The sequence below is a fragment of the Sciurus vulgaris genome (genome assembly GCF_902686455.1).
Source record: "Sciurus vulgaris genome assembly, chromosome: 14".
In the NCBI taxonomy this organism is placed as follows: Eukaryota; Metazoa; Chordata; class Mammalia; order Rodentia; family Sciuridae; genus Sciurus; species Sciurus vulgaris.
In genome coordinates, this window is record NC_136475.1 from 75808807 (window position 1) to 75825045 (window position 16239).

A 16239-nucleotide genomic window follows, 5' to 3' on the forward strand; every position below is an offset into this window, starting at 1 on the left:
TCCCCCAAGAAGGTTGGGACTGGGCATCTTTGCAAGAATAGATCTGGATTTTATGACTCATTGTTCTTCTCCCACCTCTGCGAGATATTATTTGTTAATTACAGCTTCTAGGACTTTCATCAAATATTTTATCACTAGGACTCCTGCAATCTGATAGAGAAATACAGACATGAGAACAGTAAGGGCCCTTAGAGAACTCTTAATTCAGTGTCCACGTGCCACTAATGAAGAAACTAAAACCCAAGGAGAGGCAGAGATTCACCCAAATGCAAGCAAATCCAAGAGTAGAATCCAAGACTCAGTTCCCAATTCAGTGGTTCTGTATACTACTTCTAGCCTCTGGGACAGAAATAGACCTTGATATTCACAAACTAACCTTCCTGCCTTTTTTAATGGCCTCTGATTTGTTCATTAGGAGGAATCACTCAGCAAAAGTGGGTGGTCAGTTTTTTTCCCAGAATATTGAAATCAAAGATGCTTTCCCTGCTTCAGAATACCACTGATCAGAAAACATCCAAAATCTCAGGCATTTGGAGAAAAGTGCCTTGTTTAAAATCATCAGGCAAATGAGAGGCAGAGGAGGCAGAACTGGAACTGGAGAGCTCCAGAGAGACATGCAAAAGATAATGGATTGTGACAGGCTGTCCATACAGTCCTTCTGGCTTCCTAAGGTCCAGGTGGATACCCCGCACTGTCAGATTGATTGATTGAAGCACCAGTGCTAAGAGGGTCACAAATCCCCAGCACATGGATACAGTTGCACTGTTTCTAGGAGGCTCTAGGTCAGAACGTAACCTCCCCAGCCTCCCCCAGTGCACGCATTAGCAGAGTTGCCACCAGCCAAAGCAAGGACAGCCAGACCCTAATGAGCCGGTTTTAGACCACTGGGATGTAAGCAGAGAAAATGGAGGCAGGCAGAGGAAAGAGCTTGGATTTGTTTTTCACTGGGTTTTGGCTGTCTCTTAAACAAATCTGACCCTAGGTGTTAGTTTGCCCTCTTCTAGTCCCAGCTTCCCTGGATATAAAATACATGTTTGGCAACTGCTCTGAAAGTTATTAAAGTTGCAGCAGTAAACTATGGGAGGCCAGAGAATTTCAGACAAAAGTTATTGCATCGGTAACTCAGAAACTAATTCCTAAAACTCCTGACACATTTATCCAGAGGGCTAGTGCCAATATAGAAATGGAAATCATTGTCAAGGGCCACTGTGTACCTGGAATTAAAATCCATCATTCCTCAGAGCAGAGAGCTACGATTTTGGCAGAATATGAATGCTCATGCCTTTCACTACCATCCTTCCTCGAAAATAGGGTCCTTTATGTTTCAGAAGAACAAGAAAAATTCGACTTTGTTTTTCCTTAAGAACCCCTCGTTTACGTTTTCTTTTCAAATATTTCTTTCCTTGACAGTCCCGCATTTGAACCAAAAGGACTCCTTTTCCTTATTCAATTGCACCGGTTTTATTTTGGATAGAAATCCTGCTGGGTACAGTAACAGAGAACAAACTTTACAGCAGCAATAACCCCTTCTACAGTATCTATTGTGGGGAAACTTAATACACTTTTATTAAATGGCTGAGGAATTGACTCCAGTGATCTGAATTAACTACAGAAGAGCAGAGAGGAGGGGCAGAAATACTTCCTTCCTTCAACAGATACTCCCTGCATGCCCAGCAACATACCAGGGACTGAAAACATCAAACTGCCATCAGGAGCACCGCTTTGAGAAGTCACTGATTGCCTTGGGCAACACGTTCATCAGCCAACAGCTAGCCAAGACAGCAGAGATCCCAGGGGATCCAGTGCAAGCAGGCAAATGTGGAAATGGGCCCCTGGATTTACCACGGGAAGAGTGGCAGGAAGCCTCAGAGTTATAAATAGGCACACACTTTGACTCAGATTCTAGGACTCTCCTAAGGCAGAACCTAGATTAAACACATGCCTCGCTTCAGCACCATCATGACGGAAACCGGAAGCAATGCACAAGTTGTTAAAAATGCAGTCAATGAGAAGATAATATAACCTCTGTTTGCTGCCTCATGACATACCACTGAGCAGGCCAGGGCAATCACAGAGAACATGTACAGTACAGTCTCATTTATGTAAATGAGAGCTGGCGGGCTGCTCACCAAGCTCACGACTGTGTCTACTGCTGGACAATGAGGTTCTGGGTGACTTTTCTATTTTACAACTTTTCTCAATCATTGGGCTCTATTTTTACAATGAGCATGACTTTATATTTGGGGGAAAAGGTTGAATTTTTTTAAAATGAAAAGCTAGTTCTCCACCTAAATTCCTTATCACTTATACTATCATACCTAAGCCCACCCTAGGGGTAAGAAAATATGGAATGCTGTGATAATTTCAAGGGTGGACACCTAAGTCAAGCCCATCAATTTATACATTTTAACTCATCAAATTATATACTTTTAGTACATGCAATTGATTGTATGTCAATTATACCTCCGTAAAGTTGTTTTGTTGAGGGAAGAAGATAGCCCAGATAATTTCCATCCTCACTCAAAATTGTCCATATATGCATATACATATGTGTGTGTGTATGTGTGAGTGTATCAATGTTGAAAAGTAAATTTGATGTTCTAATCAGTGACAGGAGGCTATTCCAAGAGGTTAATAGTAGGAGCAAGGTGTAAAAGTGTTCGTTTAGCTTATTCTCTGGTCTCTGACGGTGTCAGTGTCCTTGATTACAGATGGATGCTGAGCTCACCATTTGACCTGCTTCTATCTTCTTCTGATTGCACTTTTTTGCAAAGTCCATGTCAATCTTAGGTACCTTTTACCCCAAAATACATGCTTGGTTGCACTTTAATTTTCCCGCAGTAAATAAATAGCTCTTGCTAGCTTCCCGTAAGTAACTACATAGCAGACCTGAAGGTTCTGAGACTGGTATCAGATAAAATTCCAAAAACCAAGTGGTCTTTCCAAAGAGAATGATAAATAGATTGACAAATGTTTTGAAGACTTTACCTCAACTCTGCTGCCAGCTTCTTTCCATTATGTAGATTCTTTCTCTATAAGACTAGCTACTGAAATAGTTCAAAGACCTGCAATTGCCTTAAAAAAGAATATGACAAAAGATAGCCTGTGGCCAAAGTGGGTTTGAAAATTGTGTCTCTGCGTTAGCTGGACAAGAAGGAAACAAATGTTTACAGGCTGCTGTCAGGGAGGGTCGTCATCCCCAGGACTGTGGGGTCGGGGGCGGGGGGGGGGCGTCCATCTCTTGGTGCCTGTGAAGAATATGAGCCCTGAAGTCGCTGCATGACCCTGTCTGCAGGTGGGGCGGTTTCTCATCACTGTTTTTTCTATGCTTTCCTCCTCTGCTTTCCCATGAACCAGCTGGACAGTGCTGCAGGGAAGAATTGGGCGCCCAGAGAACCCATTCCGAGTGGCCCTAGAATACATTTCAAGTGGAAACCGAAGTCTGTCTGCAGTGGACTTCTTTGCCCTGAAGAATTGCAGCGAAGGTATCTGAACCCAGCTTACCCTCCATTCCTTAAGAGCCTATTGTCATTTGTGTGTTAATAACCTGCAACTGTGCTTAGCTTGGAAGGTACACACTTACATACCAAAGCCCATGGTGCTTAGGGGCTGATTCTAAATATTACCAAGTGCACCACAGACCAGACTATCCATTTTCAAAGATCCAGAATAAAATGATAACTACTTAATCTAAAGCTGCATCAAATAGGATCTGGTCTTTGCTAAGTAACATAGAAGCTTAACTTCCCTGACTGCCAAAAGTTTACGATTATTTTTTTAAATATTTTACTTTGGAAAATTTTAAATGGACACCAGATAATATAATGGTGTGGTGAGCCCCCAGGAAGCCTCAGTGCAACTTCAACTGTTATCAAGATTCTGCCGTTTTTGCGTCACCTGTGTCCCTGCGCACTCCTCATCCTCCCCATAACTTATTGCTAGTTTGCTTTTTCTTTTCTCTGAGGTTAAATTTGCAACTAAGTATTTATAATGGTTTTACTGAAGCTATTATTGAGAGACCACATGGGAAATTGTTATATGTGAAATCTTTAGCTTATTTTGTAAAAGCCATTAGGGTAGGGTCCACTCTTGCCATTGAAATCCTTTTATATAAGTCCCACATTGTGAATTTATTTCAGGATCTATTACCGAGAGAAGGTAATTTGTTGGGTTTTTTTTTTTTTTTTTTTTTTTCTCCTTTTTTCCTTTGTTGCCAGGAAACTCTGAACTAAATGCAATGCTCCATCACGGTAATTATATCTGTGTAATTACACAGATATAGGTTTTTGATAAGCTCTTCTCCTTTCCTCTGAGAGTTTTTGATCTTCTGTTCCTATTTTCAATATTGTGTTTTACATGTAACTCTATTAAACGTTACCTCAACTCTGATTGCAAAGCAGGATGGCATGGATCATCGATAGATACATGAGGATGGTTTTCCTTGATTCCTCAGAAGACCCAGTCATAATTATAAGCATCCTTTATTCCCCGGATGTCAAGGGTAGATGAGCTTTAGTTACACCAACTTCAGGAAGAGTCATCTCATTATTGCTGTATGCCTTCCTTCAATTCCTGACTCTACCTGGAGGTCGACTGAAGGGTGCTTTAACCTGTGCCGTGAAAACTGTGGTCTGAGGGGCCAAAGAATGAAGTGCATATGGAAAGGAAGTCCAGGGTGCTCTCAGACCTAAATTTCCAGTTTTGACTATTTCTGAACAATCCTGAAGGCCATGACACAGAGAGGCCCTCTGTTGCCTGTGGAGGCCTGGATTTGAACCTGGTGCTTCCTGGAAGTGGGGTAGGACAGAGACACCCTTAGTTCAGGAGCCCCCGTGAGAACCCTTCTCCTTACACTGCTGTAGCTTCTCATTCACTGGGGGCCTCACAAGAATTTTCACAAATGACTTTTATTGTTGTTCTCGTTGTTTTAATTAGAACTAAGTCATGTGTGGGTAGAAGAAAAATCACCACAAGATGATAGATTGAACTTTAGTTCAAGTTGAAAATGTGGTTGACCTGTGACACGAGGCGCTGTAGAGAGACACGTGGTTTGGGAGCTAAACAGGAGTTTGGACGTGTTTTCTGTGCTCGTGAACATAGGGATTTGTGAATGTCTCTGGAGATCATCAAGCCTTGTAGATGTCAAGGGTCTATGTACCTTCCAAAAGAAGCCATCTGTTGAAATGGAACCAGTTTTAAGAGGAATGTGATAGAGAGAAGGTATCAGTTTCCAGAACTGGCTTATTGCATTTGAGCAACATTAGGAGAAGAAAATAAGACTTTAAATATCCAGATATTAGACCCAGCACAAATGCTGCAAAGATTTCCTACCCTGTAAAAATTCTCTGTACATTCAAATTATGAATTTCAACAAATGTAACAATTTTTTGTTGTTTGTTTTGTTTTGGTGTCAGAGACTGAACCCAGGGGCACTTAGCCACTGAGCCACATCCCCAGTCCTTTTTTGTATTTTATTTAGAGTCAGGGTCTCACTGAATTGCTTAGGACCTCACTGAGTTGCTGAGGCTGGCTTTGAAATTGAGATCCTCCTGCCTCAGCCTCCCGAGCTGTTGGGATTACAGGCATGCCCCACCATACCCGGCTATTTTTATACAGATATTTCATCCCTTACCTTGTAGCTCCCTCTCACGTATAAAATCTGTCCCTTGGAGCTTATGTATCATTTGCAGCCAATCTGTTACAGAGCTTAAGAGACCTGTTCCTGGTCTGCTTCTCTACCCTGATGAAACCAATGGAGTTGACCTCTTTAAGCTTTCTCTAATGATCCAGAAAATTGCTGCTGGCAGGCACCCTCTTAGGGGAGGGAGAAGACAAACCTGCCTCTGATTCCCCAGGGAAGGCACCACGTTCTCCTGGTTCACCTATATTCCAGTATCCAGGCCCTGAGGCTCCAGATCCAAGGAGAGATGATCCTCATGAGGAAGCAGTTGTTCTCTGCACTCCTCCTCTCACTTGGAACACGGCCACCAAGGGGTGTGAAGAGATTGGTGAGGCATTTGAGAAAGAGCAGAGAAGAGCAAAGTGATCCCAGAGTTTCCTTAGAACTTCTGACTCTCCCTGCCATAGTAGAACAAATTCAGGTGGTGTGGGCAAGTTGTAAGCATAGGAAACTGCCTAAAACTACACCCACTTATTTAAAGGGAAGGAGGTCTTTTTGTGGGGTTTTGTGGGAGGGGCATATTTGAGGACTGTGATGTAGACTAGTATCTGTTTTCTGGGGTCATTACTTTGGTTATGACACAGAGAAGAGAAAGGGAAAGAAATAGTACCTTCCAGAGGCAAACAAAGCTGGTGACATGCTAGTCAGAGCTGTAGGTGTTTCTAGTCTATTTTCTGAAGAAACTTGGTCCCCTGTGAAGCAGCACAGATAAAGCATGAAGGGGGGTACAACTAGAGATCCTTATGTCTCTTCTTTGGTCCACATGAAAAGAGATGCCATTTTGGTTTATCTGGCAGACTTAAGGAGACACTGGGAAAATTCTCCCTGCAGAAGTGAAAATATCTATCTGTAGATATCACCAGGACAGTGGCCATGCTTACTTCCTCTTTAAATCTTTACATCTATCACGCATGCTGAGTTAATGTGGGCAGACTGCAACTGGCGCTAACCTTGATGGAGCGCTCCCAAAGTATCAAGCTTTGTACACCATGTTGTCTCATGTAGACTTTAACAGTGAGGCCCTAAAGCAGGATGGGCCTCCTCCTTTTACAAATAGGGAAACTGAGTTCACAGAAGTTTCCATGGTTGTTCAGTTGGTGAAATGTGGGGCCAAACTGGATCCTAAGTGAACCTGACCACAAAGCCAGTGTTTCCATTCACAGTCCTCTGCCATCTTGGTTGGTGTGCAGAGGCTGGGGTTTTATTGATTACCATATTCCTCCACTCCATGGGCCATAACCTTGAGACCTAGGCTTGCTGCTGTCTCGTGTTCTATCTGTTGCTGAGTGCCACTATCGCAATCTCTTGCATTTGACCTTCTGACCTTGTTTTCTTAGCCAAGTGCCTCATTCTTCTTACGTTCTTCTTATATGTCAACTTGGCATTTGGCTGTCTAGTGCCACCACCATCTCTTCCCATCTTGCCAGACAGACCTCCTCAGTATTGCATTTTCTTGTGGCATTCACATTTGACTTTGGTCACTTCTTATTCCCTCACATGTCAGAAAGTAATGAAACATAGGGGCTACACTGGGCCACCTCACTTGGTTTCTGGGACCAGGAAATGTCATTTGCAGGTACTATAATTCTGTTCGGAAAACATTGCTGTCTGCATCTAAATTTAGTAACTGCTTTACAACTGTTTCCCACTTAGCCATTTTTGGATCCTAACTTGAGGTTTGGGACCTTGTCCTATATTTCTATTATTTCTTGAGGGAGCAGTTAGCACAGTACTAAACACATAGGAAACGGCACATAAATATGTTGACGGATTGGTTAATCAATCAATTAATAAATGCTGTTCCTGTTTTATGGCCTTGGGCTATTGCCCCACTACTGTGAGGAGAAATTGCTTGGGATAATTTTTTCCCTGAAAAGTCAGCAAAAGAGCAGTTCGTACATTTGATACAGCCGAAAGGAACATCAGCCCCCAGAGACACCCCAGCCTGGGCTCTCAGGGAGCCCTTAGCCCATTCACAAAAGCCTTTCTTGAGCAGACAACCCAGGACAATAGGATTTCAGTATACTCATTAGACCTCTGAGCTTCAGACATGCCTACAAAAAAATCACAGACCAGAATAGGCAGGATAGGTTTCTTGAAAAGGATTTGAAAAGGACCAGCATGCCTCTGAGCAGCTCACAAAAATGCATGATTGCAGTCACCTAGCACTTCTGCATACCAAGTCCTTTTCTGAGTGTATTTTTTATATTAACCCAGTTCACTCTTTCAACAATGGTATAAAGTACACATCATTATTATCATCACTCCAGTTATAGGGCAATCAAGGCACAGAGAGGTAAGTAATTCCTCCAAAATCACACAGAATGCAGGCGATCTGCTCCAGAATCCGTGCGCTTAGCTACCACATCTTGCTGCTTCCTACGGAAGGTCACTGCTAGAAGCACACCAGAAAGTATCTAACCAAGACCCAAAGATTGTCCCTGAAATTTGACCTTGTAAATTACTGACCAGTCGAATGTGCTTTTCGCTTCTACTTTATGGTTAAGTTCTCAGTTTTTCCACAAAACCAATTCAATATTTCCCTCTCCCTGCCCAGATTGCTCAAAGGCAGAAAGAGCCCTGCCCACTGGTCAGCATGATCTCAAGGGGCTACACAGGAGCCCACCCATGGGAAGCAGAGAGTCATGGGTGATTCCTGCCTGAGCCTAAGTGTGCTTTACTGCAGGTCACCAGCAAGAAACATCTGCAGGTCCCCAGGCCAGAGCCATGCTCAGCTCATGACAGATTCTCAACAAGAAGCAATCTAGACCCCTGACATTGCTGAGACACTTGCATACACATTACCTCTGATTTATCCATTAGAGAAGGTGTCCTAATCCCCCCACCCCCACCACAATGAGAAGTTACCCCACTAATTTTTCAAACTCAAGAATAAAGAGGAATGCAATGTGTCACACAGTGTCCCACTACTACAGATGCCTTGAAACACATGTCCCCAGCATTAGAGGACAAATATCTGAACTTCTCTGGGGCTGCATTAAAGTTATTTGAACTAGATTCAGCTTTGAGAGGCTGAACCCTTACTTCAAAGTCTTATACAAGAGTCTAGGATATATAATTATGCAAGTAAAAATGTCTCAAGGAAATGAGGGTGGGGGCCCAGCACCCATTGTCATACAATCCTTTACAACCTCCACGATGGGTTTTCATGAAATGCAACTTGAGGACCACTGGATACTCTTTTCTTCAATGCTCCTGTTAACTCCAGCTCTTCTAGTGCTATGATCCTGTCCTTATTTAAAATATGAAAGTCAAAAATAGTTACATTAGCCATGTGTTCTTTAAAAGTTCAGGAACTCTCACCAGGCTCTGATACTTGGGATGCAGGTCATTTTCACAAGGCAAGCTCTTTCTCAGACGGGTTTTGAGACACTAGGCACTTAGTATGAATATTTATAACAGTTAAAAATGGGTGACATATCCCAGCCTTGACACCTCTCTTTCCGCCTACTGCACCAAAAACACTAAAAGGCAATGGAGGACATCTTCTGTAGGCCCAGTGGGGACAAGAAAAAAAAAAAAGAGAGAGAAAATGAACAAACATATTCTAATCTTTGGCCAGCCATGAGGAGCCAATCAGTGTTTGGAGTAGGCTCCAAAAATCCAGCTGGGTAAAATGAGGGATTACTTCATGGGCTCCTGGCAGCCTGGCCCAAATTGGGCATTTTTTGTTCCAGCAGCTAGCAACACCCCAGCAGGATCCTCGGTCTGTGTTAGTAAATGGAGATTACGGTGACATTCTGTCTTGGGGTTGCCAGCAGAAAACTCTCTCTTTATGTAGCAGACTCATCTATCCCTCCACCCATGCATCCTCCATTCATTCCACAGACATTTGCCCGGCAGATACTAAACTGAGCACAGACAGACACTGATATAAAATTGTTTCTGTCTTGGGCTGAGTTTTGGTATGGTGACTTTAAGTTGTCTCTTCTTTGTACAGAAACTATTCCCCAGCGGGCATCCCTGACCTGTATTTATTTTGCGACAGAGGAGTTGACCAGGTGCTCCATTTGTCAAAGTGTCTTCCTCCAAACTAGAACCATTTTCCTTTCTCAGAAAGACCACAGCAGGAACACTGAATCAGCAATCAGAGGTTGCTGGATTAACGTCCCCTGACCCCTTTATTTTCCATAGCCTAACCAACTCTTCAGAGCCAAAGGGACATTCAAGGTCTCCTCCAGAATTGACACATTGACGGTTTTTTAATTGAAGGGAACAATAACAGTATGTCAATGGTTGTCCTGGAGTTGACCTTGACAAGAGAGTACATGGGAAGGTGGCTGTGAATGTGCGCTATACATGACGCCATGGGCTACCCAGCCCCACGGGCTGGACCTTCCTGGCATGAAGTCTTTAAAATTAAGCAAGCTGCTCCCTCACTGTTGCTCAGAACAAGTGGAGAAGCTACCACTCAGAAACAAATTGGACGCTCTGACACCTGCTGCAAAGCTTGGCGAAGTTAATTAACAACCAAATGCCAAGATGGATGATGGGAGTCACACGTTGCCAACCTGAGAGGTACCACAAGCGGAGTGTGTCTCTTCAAGGGACTGAGTCAGCTCTGCAGTGGTGGGGTCCATTGCTCGGAAGTGAACCCAGGGGGTCATCACAGCCACAGCCTCCAACGGAGCCCTGTATGTGGTTGGTGAACTCTCTTTTCACAATACTCCTTCACTCCCTATTTCCAAAGTCTCCTGGCCTTAATTCATCTGTAGACTGAAATACTTAAGATGAGCATTAAAATTATGATTTCATGTAGCCACTCGGATCTTCTCACATTTCTCCCAACAACCCCCACACAAGCTTGTTTCCAATGAGATACTTTGGTGTGCTCTGTGGAAGTCCTGCACGTCTTCCAAATCTCAGCTCAAATACTATTTTCTTAAGGAAGTCTCACTTCCAAATTATGTTCCCATACATTTCTGTTTTAGAAAAATCTATTACACTCCCGAGTTGCTTATGTGTTTCACTTAATAGATGTTCCTAGAATCAAAGACCGTTCTGTTTTTTTAATCTCTGCATCTCAATTAGCAACGAAGAGTACACTGTTTTCATGGTGAGCGCTCTATAAAGGTTTGCTTATCCCAGTAGAAGAGACAGATTACAGGCTTTAAAATCAGAGAGAATGAGTGTGGGATCCCAGCCCCATCACGTCCCACCTTTGTGAGCTCAGAAGCGTTTCTTAAATCCCTGGGTTTTGGTTTTCTCATCAGTAAATGAGCTAACAACACATAATTATAGGGATTTTTGGAAATTAGAACAGATATTGTGTGCAGAGCCCCTGGCTAGTGCCTGACACAATAAATACTTTCCAAGATCCCTTGGTTAAGCTGAATCCCCTCATTCTGAAACCAGAGCTGAACAACTCCGCAGTTCTTTGAGGTATGTTTGCAGTCTCAGCCACCTCCTACTTTCCATGTGCACCTCGTCGATCCAATTCTAGCAGAGACTGACAGCCCTGATCTGCTTTCTGACCTCCAAGGCTGCTACTTCTCTTTCCCCACCAGCCACCCTTGAACATCTGGTAGTTGTTTTCTTTATCATTTTGTGATTGGATGCCCAGACTTCTTTGTGCCATGCAAAGGAATAATACTGTTTAATCCTCTGAGGATGGTTGGAGGTTGGGAAGTCTTTTGGACATACTTATCACACTGCGCCTCTCCCAAAAAACTGGAATCGAAAACAGCCAGGCCAGAGTGCTGGAACCGGAAGGAATTTTGCTGGCCTCTCTTCTCCCCACCAGTGCACAGTTACTGTTGGCAGACTCCCTTACTTTGGAATGGCTTATTCATACTCACTACTAAAGCCAATTACAAATGCCCACAGAATGCTTAGGGACAATAATGATTGCTTGGAAGACTATTTTAAATATCCGACCATTGGAACTCACCAGGAAATGGAGGCAGACACAAAAGATTTTTAAATATAAATAAATAAGGAATGAATGTGCTGAGGTCATTGTACTCCCAGAAGAAAATTACTTTCAAATTACAACTACATAAAAGAAATAATTGAAAAGATTAATCACACTAAAATAATTGGTCTATTTTACAAGTAATTTGGAGCAATATTCAGTCATTGACATCAATGTCGAGTAGTAAAATAGTAATGAATTTCATTCTCTGACTAATGTATTTATTTTATTAATGGTACTAAATGGTGTTGTTACTGCTTATAAATATTTCATAACTTTTAATTCATTAAAATGTTCAAGGAATTTCCAAAAGTATTTATTAGTTTTAAATCATTCTTAGTATTCAATATGCAATCACCATTCTGCCCGGGTAATTAAAAAAAATTATTGTTTTGGGTAATGGGAATCTCTTTGAATGAGGAGGATTAAGCCCCAGTTATTAATGAGTCTGATGCTCCAGCCGGGGATGAGTGAGGGGCTTAGGGATCTGCGTCTTCTCCATGTCACTAAGATTCCTCTGCAGCCATGCCTTAAAATCAATGGCTGTGAGGCCAACAGGGTGGACCCAGATAAATTATTGCCAGAGGAAATAAGAGCAATGTCAGTTTAGACACTGGTTTCAATCCACCCCTTCTCTCACACCCTCTCCACCCCCCTGCAACAGCTGACAGCAGCAGAACTTAAACACCACAACCCCACTTCCTGTTTCTTTCATTCTCCAAAGGAGACCATAGAGAGGGAAATGGCCGAAAGGCAACAGAAAGAAAAGCAAAGAATAAAAACAGCTTGAACCATGAAAAGATTGGGATAGGATTTGGGTAAGGCAAACACAGATGTGACTTCTGAGGCATTTGGCTGCTACGCAGCCATGACATAAAGTACTTCCATTTAATTAGTGTGAGAAATGAAGATGGTGATGTCTACCCCAAGGTCCCTGTGAGAATCAAATATGACAGTGTGTGTCCCCCCAGACAGCGCCTTTAGTTCTAAGCCTCCCTACACCAGAGTGTATGGCTGACCAATGAATGGCCTTGGCAACTTCTCTGATAAGAGCTTTTGGTAGGTGTCATGAAGAAAAGTGGACCAACAGTGAATTAGTACACCCCAATGGACAGAGGAAGTCCAGGCAATCCCGGAAGGAGTACCAGGGCTCATCCCTGGTCCCATAAGTCTGAAATTAAGCTCCCTGTAGTACCTCTAGATCCTCATCTGCAGGGAGAGGTTGAAAACATTTGCCGTGGGCAGAGAGGCCAGTGAGTAGCTTGGGGTAACTGGGACCAGTGCCTCTCACACCTAGATATCGTACCTATAGGATATGTGGTGGTGTTCTGGAAGGGGGCCACCCACAGAATTGGTAAGGTACATCTTTCCAGAGCTTTAGTTTTACCAAAAAGATTGGAGTGGAGAGACATTTTCATATTAAAACCATCATGATGATATATCAGGTTCTAATGCAAACTACACACAATTTTTAAGATAAAACATGACCTAGGAAAGACCTTTCCCATTCATAGGAACACTGGAAAGTGACTTACCTATCATTCCATGTAGGGTACACCAGAGAGACATTGGTGAAGTATCACTCCAGGGGGACAGAGGAATATGGTTAGGAGAAGAAGGTATAGCAGGCCTCAGGTTGCCATCTACAGAGCTGGGGCCAGAGGGGAAGGTGTCCTGTCAGTGCAAGTCATAGGTGGAAGCACAGTGGGCAGATCTGAGGGGACACCAGAGACTAGTAGTGGGGCCCAAGGTCCCAATTAGGCAGAGAAGACCAGGTCTTATCATTTCCTTTAAGAACAAGGCCGCAACATCCTGCTGGACTCTAAGTTCCAAGTACATGGGTAGATGGACCTTCATGGTACCCTGGGGATCCTCTGGAACCACTAGTGAAGGGATCCAGAAGAGCTCTGTGAGGCTACCAGCCCACTGGGGTGCCTTTTCTGCTCTAACAGGAAGGATGAGCCCTGTGGCTGACCAACGGAAGACAAGAGGCTCAGTTCCTGAAATTGACATACCATGTCAGATTCAAACTCACCAAGTGTTAGATTTGAAAGTTCCCCTGTGCATCAGCCTACAGTTTCTTAAATCTTCCCAAAGGACTGAGTTGATTTTATTGTTGGTGTGGTTGGTTTTGTTTTGGTTTGTTTGGTGGGAACAAAGGAGGGAGTCCTGAACCTTAATCTGAAGATCCTGCAGACACTTTACCTCTTCTCTGCCCAGACGCCTGAACAGAGCTGCTCACACCAAAGGCTATGGGAACCACCTGCCAAAATCCTGCAGAGAGGAGGACCTTGCACATTGAGTGGGGGGTGGCAGGGAACCTTTTGCTAACTGAGGGACATTGGCTGGGAGCACAAGCGATGCACTACTGGGACTTGGTGATTTTTCTCTTGGCACTCATGGTTATTCTAAAGTTTTGACATTCTCTGTCTTCAGGTTATGCTGAGAGCATGGTTTTTGTGGAACTTTATTTTGCCCTTCTTGTTACAATTTGTTTTGGGAGGGAACTGGGAGACAGTTACTGGGCAGCTGCCCAGAAGGTCCCTTAAAGTATACTTTGCAAACCACAGAGCAAATGGTTTCTGAGATTCCTACTTCCCTCAGCTCTGTGATCAGCATTTGGGGGGATGTGAAATCTTTTGGATTTTGCCACTTCTGTGTCTTCATTGCTCTTAGCCAGCATTTCATGTCTGTAAAGTGATTAACAAACATTGACTAATTGCCCTTTATTAATCATTCATGCAATTGGTAGACCAGGGTCTTATAATTTTCCTCAAGAACAGAGCTGCAATATCCTGTCTGGACCCCAAGTCCCCTGCACGTGGGGTAATGGACTATCATGGCCGCACTGGGTTCCTCGGGAGCTCACCAAGGGAGGGGCCCGGAAGGTGAGCAGGGCTCTGTGAGGCTACCAGCCCACTAGGATGCCTTTTCTGCTCTAATTAACAGGAAGGATGAGCCACATGGCTGACCAATAGCAACTGAGAGGCAATAAGCTTTAATTAGAGGATTCTTCCCGGAAATTCACATGAACACGTTAAGTCTGTTGTCTTAAAAGGTCCAGAGAGGTTGAATGCCTAAACTAGTCCTTTCAATCATTTGCAAAATTTAAATATAAAAAAAAATACTGGCTCTAGACAAGAGCTCTGATTAGCTCCAGTGCTACAGGGACAGGTGGCCCCAGTCTAGTATTAGAAAGGCAGCCAGTCTATATCCCATTGAGTCTGATCATAGATCTGTGGTTTAGAAACACACAGTAGGGCAGGTGAATGAGCTACTGTGGACAGGAGCAACAGCAGAACTGCCCCTGGAGAGGGCCAATTTGTCTCTGGGACTGTTGGGTAGAAGCAAGCCTCATTGCCCAGAGGTCAAGGAGAGCCTGTGAGTGGATCAAAAGACTCTGTCCTGTGGACCTGGGCTTATGATATGTAAATCTCGGGTGAGAACTTTCTAGAATTACACTTATGTAGATCAGAGCAGAAAGCAGAAAGTTTTCCTTCTTATCATCTCAGGATTAAGATCTTTCTTGTTAGTGCACAGATACAAACTCACGCTCACTCTAATGCATCCACCGTGTGCATGCGTGTACTGACGTGTGAGAGCTGTCCTCCTGTCTTCTCTGTTGTTCTTCTCCTGACATGGCCTTGTGCTGCTTTCTGACTGTGGCTGTGTGTAACGCCAAAGCATCTAGTCAATTCAGTCATTTTGTTGGTTATTCTGTGGGATAATAAATAAATAAATGCAGACGCTCATCTTCCGCCTGGCTGTTTGTTTTGGCATCTCATAGACAGCCTTTCCCACGTCTCCCCGCCCTCAGCTGCAGCCTCTCTTCGTGTGTCTCTCCCAGACTCTGGGTGTCTTTGTCTTTTGCTCATCTCTGAACTCATTCTCACTTCTTGACTTTCTTCTTTTCCTTTTTGTGAGGGGAAGAAAACCAGGCTGTGGAACTGGCTGTCTGATCCCTGTGACCACCTCAATTATAAGAGAAGCTTGCTGCCCTGGCTTCAGGCATAGACCTGAGGCTCCCTGTCTGTGGCCAGATGGCTGAAATGGTCAGATTGGCCACCCTGGGGCCCAGCTCCCAGGTGTGCACATGGAATCTTCTCTTTAGACATAGGGTCACTGAATCTCTTTCCATTCCCCCATTTTCCCTTCTCCTATTTCTTCTCTTTATATGCCTGTCATCACCTCATTAAGAGACCACCTCACACACATATCCACACACACAGGGAGGGGGTTTGTGAGCATTGGGACAAAATAATCCTACCAAGGGCCACAGTCTTTAGTTTAAATTTTTTTAAACTTTAATTCACACACAGTAGTTGTACTATGTATGTTATAGCATGACAAGTCCATACACCTGTGCAATGTGTCATGATCAGATCAGATATGTATAATTGACCTATCACCTCAGACATGTATCATTTCTTCACCTTGGGCTCATTCAAAATGTTTTCTGCCAGTTATTTTCAAATATTCAATTAATTATTATCCTCCATAGTTATCCTACCATGCTGCAGAACATTAGCAGCTATTCCTCCTGTCCACATGCGTCCCTGTACCTATTATCCATGCTCCCTCCATCACCTTCTGCACGACACACTTTCCAAGCTTTGGTAATCAC

General features: G+C 43.5%; 1 protein-coding gene across 1 annotated transcript in view; it reads left to right on the forward strand.

The window, feature by feature from the left end:
- ALK (ALK receptor tyrosine kinase) overlaps positions 1-16239 on the forward strand; it is a 663114-nt gene that overhangs the window by 483204 nt on the left and 163671 nt on the right. Inside the window, exon 5 of the mRNA XM_079109946.1 lies at positions 3358-3485. Within this exon, the coding sequence (XP_078966072.1) occupies positions 3358-3485 (128 nt within the window). The remainder of the gene's footprint in view (positions 1-3357; positions 3486-16239) is intronic.